The sequence below is a fragment of the Chamaea fasciata genome, unplaced genomic scaffold, assembly GCF_029207755.1.
Source record: "Chamaea fasciata isolate MVZ Bird 193981 ecotype frontalis unplaced genomic scaffold, bChaFas1.0.hap1 SCAF_15, whole genome shotgun sequence".
Classification (NCBI taxonomy): Eukaryota; Metazoa; Chordata; class Aves; order Passeriformes; family Sylviidae; genus Chamaea; species Chamaea fasciata.
In genome coordinates, this window is record NW_027094100.1 from 9,734,291 (window position 1) to 9,747,541 (window position 13,251).

Below are 13,251 nucleotides of genomic sequence, written 5' to 3' on the forward strand. Positions count from 1 at the left end.
CCTTCAGCTGCTGGCCCTGGGTTAATCATTAGAGTCCGGCCATAAAAGCGTGGCTGATGGAAAGTTCAGGCCATGGCGGCTGGGGAGCGGGGAGGGCCTGCCATAAACATTTATGGCCCCAATGAATCCCTCGCTCTAACCTTGACACTATTTACTGAGCAGGAGGCCTCAGGAGGTCACGGTGTTGCCCAGCCATCACTGTGGGTGCTGGCCAGGGAGCCCGGGCTGGGCTGGCCCCTGGAGGGGCACACACAGGGGTCTGTGTGAGGTGATGGATTCCGGCGTTTCATGAGGTTGCTGCCAGCCACAAAGTACCAGGAGAACCTGACACCTTCCCACAGCATGCAGTTGAAGCTGCCCTGGGCTGACCAAGACGGTCCAGTGTCTGCACGTTTCTCAGCTTTTCCTACCTGCATGGGGTCTTACCATATTCCCCAAATCCCCACTGTGGTTTGGGATCCTCAGGGCTCTCCTTTGGTAGCTGCCATCACCCAGCACTGTGCTGCAGAGCAGTGGGAGGGAAGGAGCCGAGGCTGTGCCAGGGATGTGGTTGGAAGGCCAAAGCTGGCAGTGAGGGAGGATACCAAGGGCAAAAGGCAGTGAGGCAGTGGCACATCCAGAGGACACGTGTCCTGCACCAAGCGTGGCTGCCCAGGGCTGAGGGAGGGACACGGCAGCGGGAACATTCTGGTGCTGACACCTGCCGGGGCCGGGGCAGATGGCAGGGAGAGGGGGGCAAAGGGGCACCCCAGGGCCTGGGGTGGAGCAGGAACAGGGAATGTGGCAGCATGACTCCAGTGCCGCTAAGGTACCGGCCCACCTGCATGAGCAAAGCCCAGCAGGTGTCCCTGGCAGCCCCCCAAACCCTCCCTGGACTTGGCTGGAGGTCCTGTGCCCCTCACCCAGTAGCACCAGTTTCCTCTAAACTCCCCCAAACTGCCCAGTGGGCACCCCACCCCCATCTAGCTTGAACACCCGCTGGGGGCCACCAGAGCCCTGTCCCTGGGAAAAGGGCTGGGTTGCAATGAGCTGGGTCTGGGCATGACGTTGACCTCCCTGAAGCCCCAGAGATGCTGGAGACCAGGGGTGGGCAGTGTCCGGAGCACCAGCATCCTGCAGGCAGCAGGATACCTGCAGCCCCTGCCCAAGGCCTGGTGCCAGCCTTGATGCTTTCGAGGACAGGAGTGTGGTGAGGGAGGGACAAGGGGGTGGCAGACGGTCTGAGTCACTGCAGTGACGGAGAATCATCCGTTTCCATGCTCAGAAGTTGGTAGCTATTTATTGCACTTGAACACCAAGAATAAAACTGACACTCGCCCTCCCTCCCACACCCACCCTGCTCCCCGTCCCCCCCCACCACTGCCCTCCCCAAACAGAGCATCCGATTTGAGCAGTGATCATTCTGTTCACAGCCGCAGGTTCAAAAAAGACAAAGGAAAAGGAAACAAAATCAATCCTCCCCCACCCTCCCCCCAAGTTCCCACTGAATCCAACACGGTCACACTGCTCAACAGTTCGAGTGCACTTACAAAAAGAGAAGAGAAAGGCTTCAGCTGCAACCGTACGGACAAACAGACACGAGGGGACAGGCAGCTACCCCTCCCCGGGGCTTGATATTTTTGTTACGTGACAAAGCTCAGTATACTCTTAATTATAATATATTTTTTGCAATCATCTTAAATAAATATTTCCATAGAGATTTCCTGTAAGTATATATATTTTTATATATATATATAATATATAAGAGAGAGAGATAGATCTCATTTTTTTTTCCTTAAACCACCTTTAACGTATTTTCCCTGCTTGTCCAAAAAATGTTACAAAAGCCCTAAAATTGTGCAACAGTTAGAAAAAAGGGACAACGATCCAAAGAAGGAAGGAGCCACTCGGTACAGTCCCCTCCACTGCTCCCTCTCTCCCACTCCCTGTCAATGACCTGCAATAGGGAAGGAGATTTAGATGAATCTGGTGGCAGAGTGGTCACCAGCCCCTGCTCTGGTGTCCCCACAGCCTGCTCATGTCTGGGTTTCCCTGTCTGATACGGATGGGACCTGCACCTTGGGACATGGGCAAGGTCTCTGCTGGCTGGAGGATCTGTGCAGCATCAAGAGTGTGGGGTACACCATAACCCATCCCATGGTGGGGAAGAAGGGTCAGTCATTCTCCTGGGGTGGTCAGAGGAGGTTTTGTCATCTCCTGCTGGCAGACACCTCTTGGTCCATGGGGTGTGTGGCTGCCCTCTCACACATGGCACCGCAATCCCACCACAGGCTGCAGAACCCTCTGGGAGCTCCAAGTGGCAGTGGGTGACTGCTGCCTGCTCCAGCTTCTGGGGATCCATGGGGGCATCCACAGGAGGAGAGACAGGTTTGGGGTCAGACAAGGATTTGGTGCCTGGCAGAAGGGGCATTTCATGTGGGTTTGAGGGGGAAAGACAAGTCTCCCAGCTGTGCCTGGCTGGGGTAAGGAGAAGGGTGCCTGTTCCTCCTGTGAAGAGCAGAGGCCCAGGAGTGGCCTCTTTTCTTCCAGAGGGGACACATCAGCAAGATGTGAGAAATGATGATATTGCCAGTGGACCTTGGCAGCCAGGAAGGGAAAACAGGCAGCTCCCAAGCCCACCTGTGGAGCTGGGAGCTTGACCTCACTATAGCAAGTGCGTCCCTTCAGACATCCCCTGTGGTCTGGGAGAGGTGGAAGAGAGGATGAGTTTGGAGGACTTCAGAGTTTGGTTTCACCCAGGCACCAGGAGACCAGACGAGAGGAGTTCTGTCTTGTGCCAGGAAATTAAATGTGCCATAGCCTGATCTCCAGCCTTGAGGCCAATGGAACAGGAGGTCCATGGTGGTAAACTCTATCCCAACAAGTTGGCCTTGTCCATGTTGCTTATTAGGAACATCCCTGGACGTTATCATTCCCAGAACCGTGGTGGGATTGTTGTGGCAATGCCCAATTCCATGTGTCAGGGACAGTGTCAACAGCTTAAAAGCAGAGATGTAACAGCAGCATCCCTGGCTCTTCCAGCTAAAGAAGGATGGTGGAAACTTATTTATGTAGCTTTCCTGCAAGTTTAGGAGAAATCAGCAAACGCGAAGGAAGACAAACAGATGTTTTCCATGGATATTGAAAGAAAAGGTGGTGGTCCATCAGAGCTTGCTGAGATGCTCTGGAGGTACAAGAACCCGCTCTGGAGAAGAGAGGAAGGTGGGGCAGAGACGCCAGGTAGGACAGACCCCTAAAGTGCAGGTGCTTAATGCTGCCAGAAAGGGCATGTTGGGAAGCTGGGTCTTCCTTGGTCAGGCTGCAGCTTGACTGGAAGACTATAATGAGTTTAAACTTCAGACTCTGCTTCAGTTGGAAAGGAGTGTTGCAAGGACATCCAGCTGCCTCCTGGGGAGATGACCTTAGGGAAACCTCAAGGAGGAGAAACTCCCTCGAAGAAGACACCTCAAAGCCTTCCTGGGAGCCAAGATGCTTCTCCCTAGAAGTGACTGTGGGTTCTCAGTGAAAGGAGATTGTATCTACCCCAACAGCTCATCTGTTATTCTCAGAGAATCCCACCAGACCCCTAGTCCCAGTCCTTTCTCCAGTAGCAGCTGCTGGAGCAGCTTCACCCTCACAGCCCATCCAAGGTCCACAGCTATCAGCAGCTTCAAAACCAGGCTGAGATGGCATCTGCCCTTCAGCCCCCATGCAGGGCCCTGATACAATGTCCTCCATCATCATCATCCACCTCAAACCAATTCCCAAAAATCCTCTTGACACCTGGAGAGCTTGCACATCAGAAGGTGGATGACACTGACTACAGCTGGCTTCAGAGCCAGCTCTGGAGAGGGAGAGAGAGAACTGTGAAAGAGCCGAGTCCTTCCTTTAAAAATTAAAAAACTTCAGCACTACATGACTACAGGAAGAAAAACAGATCTGTAAGAACAGCCAAACTCTACCTTAAAAGCTAATCCTTTCCCTGCATGGATTTCCCTGCTTTGGGGAACTCTTGCAAGCCTATGGTGCACAGGTCCACCAAAGGCCTGGGGAACTCCATGGGCACCCATGGATCAGCTCTGTTATTTGCCCCCAAAAAGGCATCTCCTACATACGTCACCAGCAGCCATCACACTGCTGGCACAGAACACCAAAACAATTCTCAGGGCTTGTCCATGCCCCAGCAGTTTAGATTTCTTCCCCTCCATCCAGTGGGAAAATATTTTTGCAGTCTGCAAGGATTGCAGCTGCATTTGGCATGGTGGCCGTCCCTGCCTCAACAGAGAGAAAAGCATTCAAAACCACAGAAAATGCAAAATACACGCTCAGAATTTACATGGAGGAAACATTTCCTCTTTTTTTTCCTTTTTTTTTTTCCTTTTTCTTTTTTTTTTTTAGGTCCAAAACAAGCAGTTTTTGTTCATTTCTTTGTTTTTCAACACACGCACTGTCTAGAAAGTTAAACACCATGCAGACGAAGAGAGTGGAGCTAGAAAGTACCCCGGGGCAGCAGTGCTGCAGAAGCCTTACTTCAGTGAGTGAAGAGGCTCCAGTCGGAAAAAAGAGAATGTGAAATGGAAGAATTGCCAGAAAAACACCCACCCTCGGACCTCTGCCTGATGGCAAAGAGGTGAGACCAACGTTCCCCTTCCCAACCATGTCTTCTGTCCTGAAAGCCACATGCTGGTGGCACTCCCAGAGCCACCACTGTGGTTTGCCCTGCAGGAAGACCCATGGGGTGCAGGAAGGCGCCATGGCCATGTGGGTGCCCCTGGAGATGGGTGCCCCTGGAGGTGGGTGCCATTGCCACCCAACACTGCGGGACAGAACGGGACAAGCCACCACGGTGTGAGGAGGGGGCTGGCAGCCGTGGGACCCCTGGCAGGAGCATCGTGGCAGAACAACCCCACTTCAAATGTAAACGCAATGAAAAACAGCAACCCCCGAAACCACCCCCCGCCCCCCTCCCCACTTAAACTGTTGAATGTTTCTAGTTATTACATAAAGATCCATTTCAGCAAATACTCAAAATCAGGTTACGAAATACACGGTAGGTTGGTTTCTTTTCCCTATAAAAAGGCATGCGCTCAAAGGAGAAGACAGCGAAAGGCTTGTTCGTTTTCGTTGAAGCACAATCAGATTCTGCAGTTTGTCACTAAAGCTTGCATTCCTTGTTGTCGCTGGAAGGAGTCACGTGGGCCATGGAGGTTTGTGCCCCGAGCCAAACCAGCTTGGCTGCTCCCATCCCATCCTCGGAGTCGGGAGCAAGGGAATGCCAGTGCTGTATGTGGGGGGCAGGGGTGGGTGCGGGGGTAAAGGATCCGGGCTGGGTGGTGGGTGAGGAGGAGGGTGCAGGGGCGATGCTACCGCCCGGACATGGATGGGAGAGCCTCAGCTCCCGTCTGTGCTGATGTGGTACTGGGAAACAGTCATCATTCTCCTCCTCTCTTCTCCCAGCATCCCCAGTCTGCTCCAAAGGGAGAAGGGAGGAAGGAGGGAGAGCATCCTTCTTGGCACAGCAGTTGCCTGGAGCCAGGGTGCAAACCTACTTGCTCTCCTTGGAAGGAGCCAGCCTGCGCTGGGAAGGGAAAATGAACAGATAGTCTTTACTCACCCATCCAAACATGGCCCTCCTTGCACAGGTACGCATGAAAAATGGACTTAGCAAATGGATTGAATTGCAGTTCCCTGGACGAGGCTGCTGGGAAGCAGGAACTCAGGCGGGAGCAAGCAGGAGTCATGGCAGCAGACAGGGATCTTGATAGCAGCAAAGCAAAATCCACCAGCACGCAGGGAGGATGCAGCAGAGAGTGGCTCAAAACTGCCCCCCTCTTCCTCGAAGGGCTTCCAGCAGAGGTGGGTATGGAGGTGGATGATGAGTCTGAGCCCAGTTCAGGAGATGTGCTGGGTAGTGAGGAGGCCCACCGACGCTATGCAGCCGATGAGGGGAGCCTGTACACCGGCCAGATGCTTGGGTTGAAGTTCATGGTTTCTATTTTTCTGGTTCATGCAGAGGGAGGGGGCCCAGCGCCATGACCCCGGCAGGGTGGAGGTTTGATGGGATGCTTGTGCTGCACTGGCAGGGCTGTCGTGTGTGTGCGGTGAGAAGCGAGGGGTTATTCCAGCGGGAACCAAGCAGCAGAGCCAACAGCCAAAGTCCCGTAGGTGAACATGTCGGAGGGGGTCTCCCCTTGGTAGTCAGTCAGTGACAAACCCAACACGGGCAGGGCCACGCTTCAGCTGCAAAACACAAACCAGGAAGAGCCGGAATTTGCTTTGACCATCCCTTTGGCAGAGCATCCCTCTCCTCATTGCTATCTCACAGCCATCTCCCCGCCACAGATCCTCAGGGCAGGATCCCACATCCTGTGAGCCTCAACGCTGCAGCAAGCCCACCCCCAGCCCCCCCTATCCCTTGTACCCCACCCCTGGATGCTCACAGGGCTTACTGCGGTAGGACCGAGGGCGCGCCAGATCTGTGGAAGTGAACAATCTGCCATTTGCCATCCCGGCGGTGCCAGATGCGGGTCTCCTCGGACTGGGCAGTGCGGGGGATCCCTCCAGAGTCCACGTACTGCGTGATGCGAATGTAGGCAATGCAGGCAGACTCGTCTCCCATCAGGTGGATGTGGGGGTTCAGGATCGTCGTGTGCACGGGCTTGCTGTTCCGGGACCACACTGGAGAGGGGACAAGCACAAGTGGATTTAGGCAGGGGAAGCAGTTTTGGTGGCTCTTGCTCAGGGTGGCAGCAATGTGGGAAGGGGACACATTTGTGTTAAGCTCTCTGCTGGATGGGGATGAGTAAATGCTGAACAGGTGGATTCAGGTTGGTTCCATCTAGAAAACAGCTAACCCAACAACTCCTCTAAAGACACCTGGCCCCGGCTGACCCAAAACCTGCTTCTGGGATCTTCCAGATCAGCTAGAGATGCTCCCACAGCAACCCTAACCCTATTCCCTCCAGCAAACTGATGGAGGTTAAGACAGGCACATGGGAAGTGGAAGGGGTCCCTCAGAAAGCAAGTGAGCTGCTTACGGTTTTCAAAGTAGAATCGGTGAAAGTCCAGGCCTTCCACAAGGTTGCCCAGAGCCTCAGGCTCAAAAGCAGTCATTCCAGGATCACACATTTTCCTGGGGACCCAGGAAGGGGAGAGAAAAGGGAAAGGTTATCTCACCACTTCTGGCATGAGAGCCTGAAGAACCCAAATGCCTCCTGCTTGGGATGTCTTCCTCAACCTGAGGCTGAGGAGTATCTGCACCAGTGAGTAATTCTCACAAAAATCTGACCTCAACCCTGCATTCTGCCCAACCCACCTCCCCCCTCCTGCCCACTGACTGTAGCCAGGGCCCCACCAAAGCAGGGTGCCTTCTCCATCAGTCACCCTCTGCAATTAAACCTCCTCAAACATTGTCATCATCTTTACAATAAAGGAAGACATCAGGAAAAAACTCGTATTTTCTGCTCTGTGTCAAAATATCCCTGCTGTGATCCTCTGAGGCAGGGATGATGACCTGCACTCACTCAGACATCACTAATTAAATCAGCCTTGGACATAGAAGAGGTGTACTCTGAACAGCATCAGCTCAGCAAGCAGAAATCATCTACACTTCAGAGCAGCCTGTGGCAATCTGGATATAATGGATTCCACAGATACAAACACTTCTTTCACCATAAGTCATGTTTACAATTATTCCTCTTTCTGCAAACCAAAAATTGGGCTCATCCATGACAGTGAGACCAGAGAACTGTGGCCAGCTGAGCACAAGCGCAACATCAGGCTGGGAAACTGATCTCTCCTTCTTCTCTTGGATGGTTTCTACTCTCCCCCACCACATCAACCTGGTCACCCTGCCTTGGGCAGCAGTAAAATCTCCTGGACAGCACTGTAAGGGTGAGAGACCCCGGTCTGGGAGGCTGAGCCTTCACCCAGCCCAAACCTGCCCTAGGCACACTCACGTGTAGGACTCGAAGTCACCATTGCTTATTGCTTCAATCAGCTGCTCTGTGACTTTAATGATTTCTTGCTTCCGTACTGTTGGTTTAAAGAGAAAAGGGAAATAAAAGGATAAAACAAACCAGAAACAGGTGCTGGTGTTACCATACTGGTGAGAGATCTTTGTCTCATCAGAAACAGACCATAGGATGTGGTGGGACTTTGGAAACTGTACGGGGAAAAAGCAGGAGAGTGACTGGGGAGAGAGAGGTGGCAAAGGGCTCTTCATCTCCAGATTTTCAAAGTCAGGGCAAAACTGAAAATGCCTGTAATTTCCTAAAGAGCCAAAAGGTTAATCACCAAAAGCTGTGCTAAGCTGGGACCCTCTACCCCAGAAACTCACAGCAGAGGCCAGCTAGGGCAAGTTGGACCAAGGATGCTCTCACCTCCCTCTGAAATGGGAGGAGAGGGTCTCAGAAGGGAGGAGAGTAGGTGAGTGACATGTGCAGCCACCCCAGGAGATACAAGAAGGGACCCTGCAAATGGCACAGAACTGTGCAGCTGCTGCCAGAGATTCCAGGCCCTGCGGGTTCATCTGGGAAGGGATGGGCTGCAAGAGGGGCTTTGGGGCTCCCAGGGATGCAGGAGGAGCTGTCAGAGGTAACCCCAGGCTTATTAACAAGGCTCTGCTTCAAATGCAAATTGGCATCATGCTTGACTTTTTTTCCTTTGCATTGTGACCAATGAAAGAAGAGGGAGCATGTTCCTAGGAGTTGTTCAGAAAGGCAAGGGAACCCTACCACTTCCTGAGCACCACCTGTCTCTACATCCAGGCTCGAGGAACCCCTCTCCAGGAGGACAAATTGTCCCATTAGCTCTCATGTCAGGCCAAAGTCCATCTTGCTTTGTGAGATCATTTCATGGAGAGACTTAACAAATTAACACCAATAAATTATTCCCTGGGTTATTCTTAGAAAGCTGCCTCTGGCAGGCAGGCGGGTGGCAGACAGGAATTTCCCCCGGAGGCTTTTCCCAAAGGGATGCTTATTATAAAAGAGCAGCCAGGCTGCTATCCCTGCAGATTTCTGCCATTTCCACACCTGCTTTCAGGGAACATCCCTGTTCATGGGAGCACCTCACTCCTCACCAGCAGTGCCCCAGCTGCTCATGTCAGCAACCCAGCAGTGAAACCACCTTTTGAGGAGTTAAAGCAGTTTCTGATGAGCCCTGAGGCAGCTTGATGGTAGTGGGTTTTGCTGTGGCAAATATCTCGTGAGGGGTGGCCAGACCCATGGGCACCCCTCTGAACCAACCTGCCCACCTTCCCACTTGCCCCCACTGGTACCTTTGGTGTCTTCGTCCTCAATGGTGGTGTTGGTGCTCTCCGAAGATTCCTGAGCAAAGAACAAAAAGGAGACATGTGGTGGTGAGAAGAGTCTTCTCCCCGTGACAGATGGTGCTCGTGTGTTCGACAGCCCCCCGAGTCTGACCCCACAGCGCTCAACTGTGCCAACAGACAGAAACCAAGGAAAACGCCAGCAGGTCCAACCTGTCCTCAACCACAGCTCTAGGGCAGCACTGGCAGAGCCCTCCCTGACCTCCACTCCTTGTCGCCAAGGGCACAAGAGGTGGGCTGTGGAGGGTCTCGTAGGAACGGCGCTGCCTTTCCTACCGACACCTGTGGGGACAGAGATGGGGGCAGGTCCAGGGGCCATGTGGTGGGTTCCTAGGAGCGTTGCCGGAGGGGCAGGGAGAGGGGCTGTGCAGGGGTGGAAGACACCATGTTGACTGTACAATAAAGAGAGAGATGTACAAATTAACAGCGAGGAGGAGCTGGGATGAGAAAGAGGGGACTGTGCAGGAGTGAGAGAGACCACACTGACCGCAGAGTAGGGAGAGAAATGTACAATAAAACAGTGCTTCCAAGACCCACATGGACCACTGAAGGCTGAGACACAGCTCTTTCAAGAAACAGCTGAGCACTACACAGATTTGGGGGGAGAGGGGTACTGACCCCCTGTCTCTCTCCAGGAGCCTCATCAAGGCAACTCTGCTAGCGGAGCTAGAGCAATGGCTCTGCTAGCTCTTCCCAGCAGAGCCTTGCTTGTGTATTACCCAGAAGACCCCGATGTAGGTTGGCAAGGTGTCCCATGACCATACAGTCCCCGCAGAGGCATGGAAGGTGTTTCTCCAAGGCTCCTTGGACCGATGCAGCCTGCAGACCTGAGTCAGGAGAACTGGGAGAAACGGCATGAGAACCCATCAGCAAGAACCAGGGCTGGCTTCCCACCAGCTGGTGGCCAGCAAGTGCCTGCACCAACCCTGTTAATGGGGTTTGTGGGTGATACGGCTTTGAGGATGTTCCCTCCAACCCCGCTGTCCCTTCTTCCCTACCCCGAGGTAACTTCCAAAAACGGGGGAAGCTGGAACATGTGGAGAGGCCCAGCAATATTGGCATTTAGGAAGACGAAGGACACTCACCATTAACTGAACGCTGGAACTGGACTTTCTTTTCTGGAAAAACAAGGAGAAGAGATGGAACAGGAAGAGACACAGAGTGAGAAAGGCTGAGAGCAGCACATGAAAGGCAGCAGCTCCTGAGCCACCCTTCTTGGTCCTCACGGGCAAATGAAAGGCGCAGAGGGACTCGTTGCTCCTGTGGGGATGTGCTGCTGGCTGCAGTGTTGGTGGTGACTCGCCAGCTCCCTCCCCACATTCCTGCCAGCACTTTTCTCTCCTGACCTGCCACAATCTCTGGGGTTGCTCATCCCAAGGACCTGGCTAGTCCAAAAGAGAATCCCCTAGGAGTCAATGATCCCTCTGGTGGCCCATGACCAGGCTGGCAAGCTCACAGGAACAGAAGTGGGAGACTGGAAAGCTAAGGCAGCTTCACCACAGCCCTGTGCCCCGTGTGAATGCTGTACTGACTTCTCTGGATCTGTTCTGGGTGCATCTGCTGATGGCACTGACTGGTGTGGAGACACTCCTTCAGCTTTGAAGCTAGACCAGTCCTAAGCTGGCTGGTTTAAGGCCAGCAAGGCGTTAAGGCCTCGAGGTAGCCCCACAGTGTGGGAAGCAGTCCTGAGTACAGCTCCAGTACTTTAAATCAGGACTCCAAAGAGAAGGCATGCACATTTATCTCCATCTTTGACCACTACCACTAGGCTTTAGGGTTTTTGGGTTTAATCACCCCATTTCCACTCTTCTGCCTGCAATTCCAAACTACTTCTGAACTCTCCTTCCTTACTGTACTCTGCTTCCCATCTCCATCTTTAATTTAGCTAGGAGACAGGGGCACATGCATGCTGACCTCACCATACCCTTTCTGCACCTCTGGCTCCCAGGGAATGAATCCCAGTGTGCGTCAGGGAATACCAACGTGCAGAAATCAGAATCTGCAGTGCCAAATAACAAAGTGCTGTACCAGCACATTTAACAAGGCACCAGCTGTGCCTGCTCTGCAGAGGGAAAAGCAGCACACACTGTGCAATTCTCTTGGAAAAGTCCGTGGAATGACCCATTAGGGTGCATGGGTGGGCTACAGCACAAGAACTGATGATATCCATTCCCCCTCATTGCTCCTTTCACATCCTAACTGGCTCCCACCAGCATCCTCAGTGAGTTTCCCCTCTACTACTGCTGCTCTCCCCTTCCTCGCTAGGTCATAGAATCATGGAATCACAGAATGGTTTGGATAGGAAGGGACCTTAAAGATCATCCAGTTCCTAGACCAGTTTGCTCATAGCCCCATCTAACCTGGCTTGAACACTCTCAGCGATGGGGCACCCTCAGCTTCTCTGAGTAATCTGTTCCAGTGCCTCAACTCTTTCACAATAAATAATTTCTTCTTTATATCCAATCTAAACCTGCTCTCTATCTATGTGAAGCCATTCCCTCTTGTTCTATCACTCCATGCCCTTGTCCAAAGTCTCTCTCCAGCACTCCTGTAACCCCTTTAGGCACTGGGCCATCTGTCAACTCTCGCCCTTCCTTCACCAAAAAAAACCCATGTCCTAAAGGGCAGAGTGAGCTGTGGTATTTTGTCAGGACCCTCATGGAGAAAGGGAGCCACTGGAACTGGGCTGTTGCAGGAAGGACTAACAGCTTCTGCTACCCAAGGACATGAGACGGGGCAGCAAACTGCAGAGATTTCAGACGCAACAGAATGCAACACAAAGCAGTGACCGCGTCGAGTCTGGACATACAGGAACAGGATGCAACACGGGGCAGTGAGCTCATCAGCTTAGGACGGGACAGGATGTGACATGGGGCAGTGATTCCGTTCGTTTACAATGGGACGAGATGTGACACTACACAGGGCAGTGAAAGTATCATAGCTGCTGGGACCAGAGGACCTCCCACAGATCCCAGAGCAGGGCTCAAGGGGGATTTCTGGTCCCAGGAATGCGTTTAGTAGGTGAGGAACCTCCTCAGGAGGGTGAATTTTGAGCCCTCTGAGCCTGGGCTGGCACCGTGCTGGTGTTGGAGGGCTGTGCAGACAGGCCAGAGGGCAGCTCCAGCTGCCTGCTGCCCACCAGCACAGCTTTGGGCAGGAAAGGCAGGGGTGGCTGCCTGGGATCTGCCTGCTCTCGTGGGGATGGCTAGTCCAGCACGTTACTCCAAGTGGGGACACAACTCTTCTGACAGTGACCCACACCACGTGGCCCCAGTCTGAACAGGCAAGACCATTCCCTTTCCACCATCCAACCACTCAAGGCAGGCTTCCAGATTCCTACCTTGCTTTTCCAGCCAGTTAAAGAAGCTAACACTGCTCAGCAGTGTCCTGACATCTGCTGGTTGCCCAGCGGGCCATTAGAGCTTCACCCACAACACCCAGCCTCCCCGTGCCCCCCTGAATGAGTTATGCTGCAGGTCTCCCCAGGCTGAGCATGGGAATGAGAGGTGGGGATGGTTATGCTGAAGGTGGATAATGCAAAGAAGCTGTTGGGAGTGCGCTTGTCTCTACCTTGTCTTCTCCTCCTGCACCTTCCTGGCCATCTAGCCAAGCTGTCTCCCCTTTACTTGTTGAAAAGGGGGCAATAAAAAAGCAAATTCATTCTCAGAGCTTGTCCACACTCTGCAGATTAGTGCTGGTGGGTAGATTGCACTTGGAACGAAGCCTCATGATTTGCTCCCTTCTCACCAGTGAGGGCTGAGGGCTGGGGATGCAAACCAGCCTCTGATCCTACTCTGAAACCTGACTCTCCTCACTGAGTTTCAGGTGAGGAGCTAGAAGGCTGTTCACCCAAACAAGCTATTTTGCTACCATAGGAAGTGCCTCTTTTCCCAGGATAATAACTGCCCTCAAAGCTCCTTTGAAGTCCAACAGGGAGCATC

At 53.1% G+C, this 13,251-nt stretch overlaps 1 protein-coding gene across 2 annotated transcripts in view; it reads right to left on the reverse strand.

The window, feature by feature from the left end:
• Positions 1 to 1,359: 1,359 nt before the first annotated feature.
• CAMK2A (calcium/calmodulin dependent protein kinase II alpha) overlaps positions 1,360 to 13,251 on the reverse strand; it is a 34,270-nt gene continuing 22,378 nt past the window's right edge. Inside the window, exons 14-19 of one of the 2 annotated variants that reach the window (XM_066197490.1) lie at positions 10,396 to 10,428; positions 9,260 to 9,308; positions 7,938 to 8,013; positions 7,017 to 7,111; positions 6,420 to 6,657; positions 1,360 to 6,219 (exon numbers count right to left, since the gene is read on the reverse strand). In XM_066197490.1, coding sequence (XP_066053587.1) covers positions 6,425 to 6,657; positions 7,017 to 7,111; positions 7,938 to 8,013; positions 9,260 to 9,308; positions 10,396 to 10,428 — 486 coding nt within the window. In that variant the 3' untranslated portion in view covers positions 1,360 to 6,219; positions 6,420 to 6,424. The remainder of the gene's footprint in view (positions 6,220 to 6,419; positions 6,658 to 7,016; positions 7,112 to 7,937; positions 8,014 to 9,259; positions 9,309 to 10,395; positions 10,429 to 13,251) is intronic. The other variant, XM_066197489.1, reaches the window with a different exon arrangement.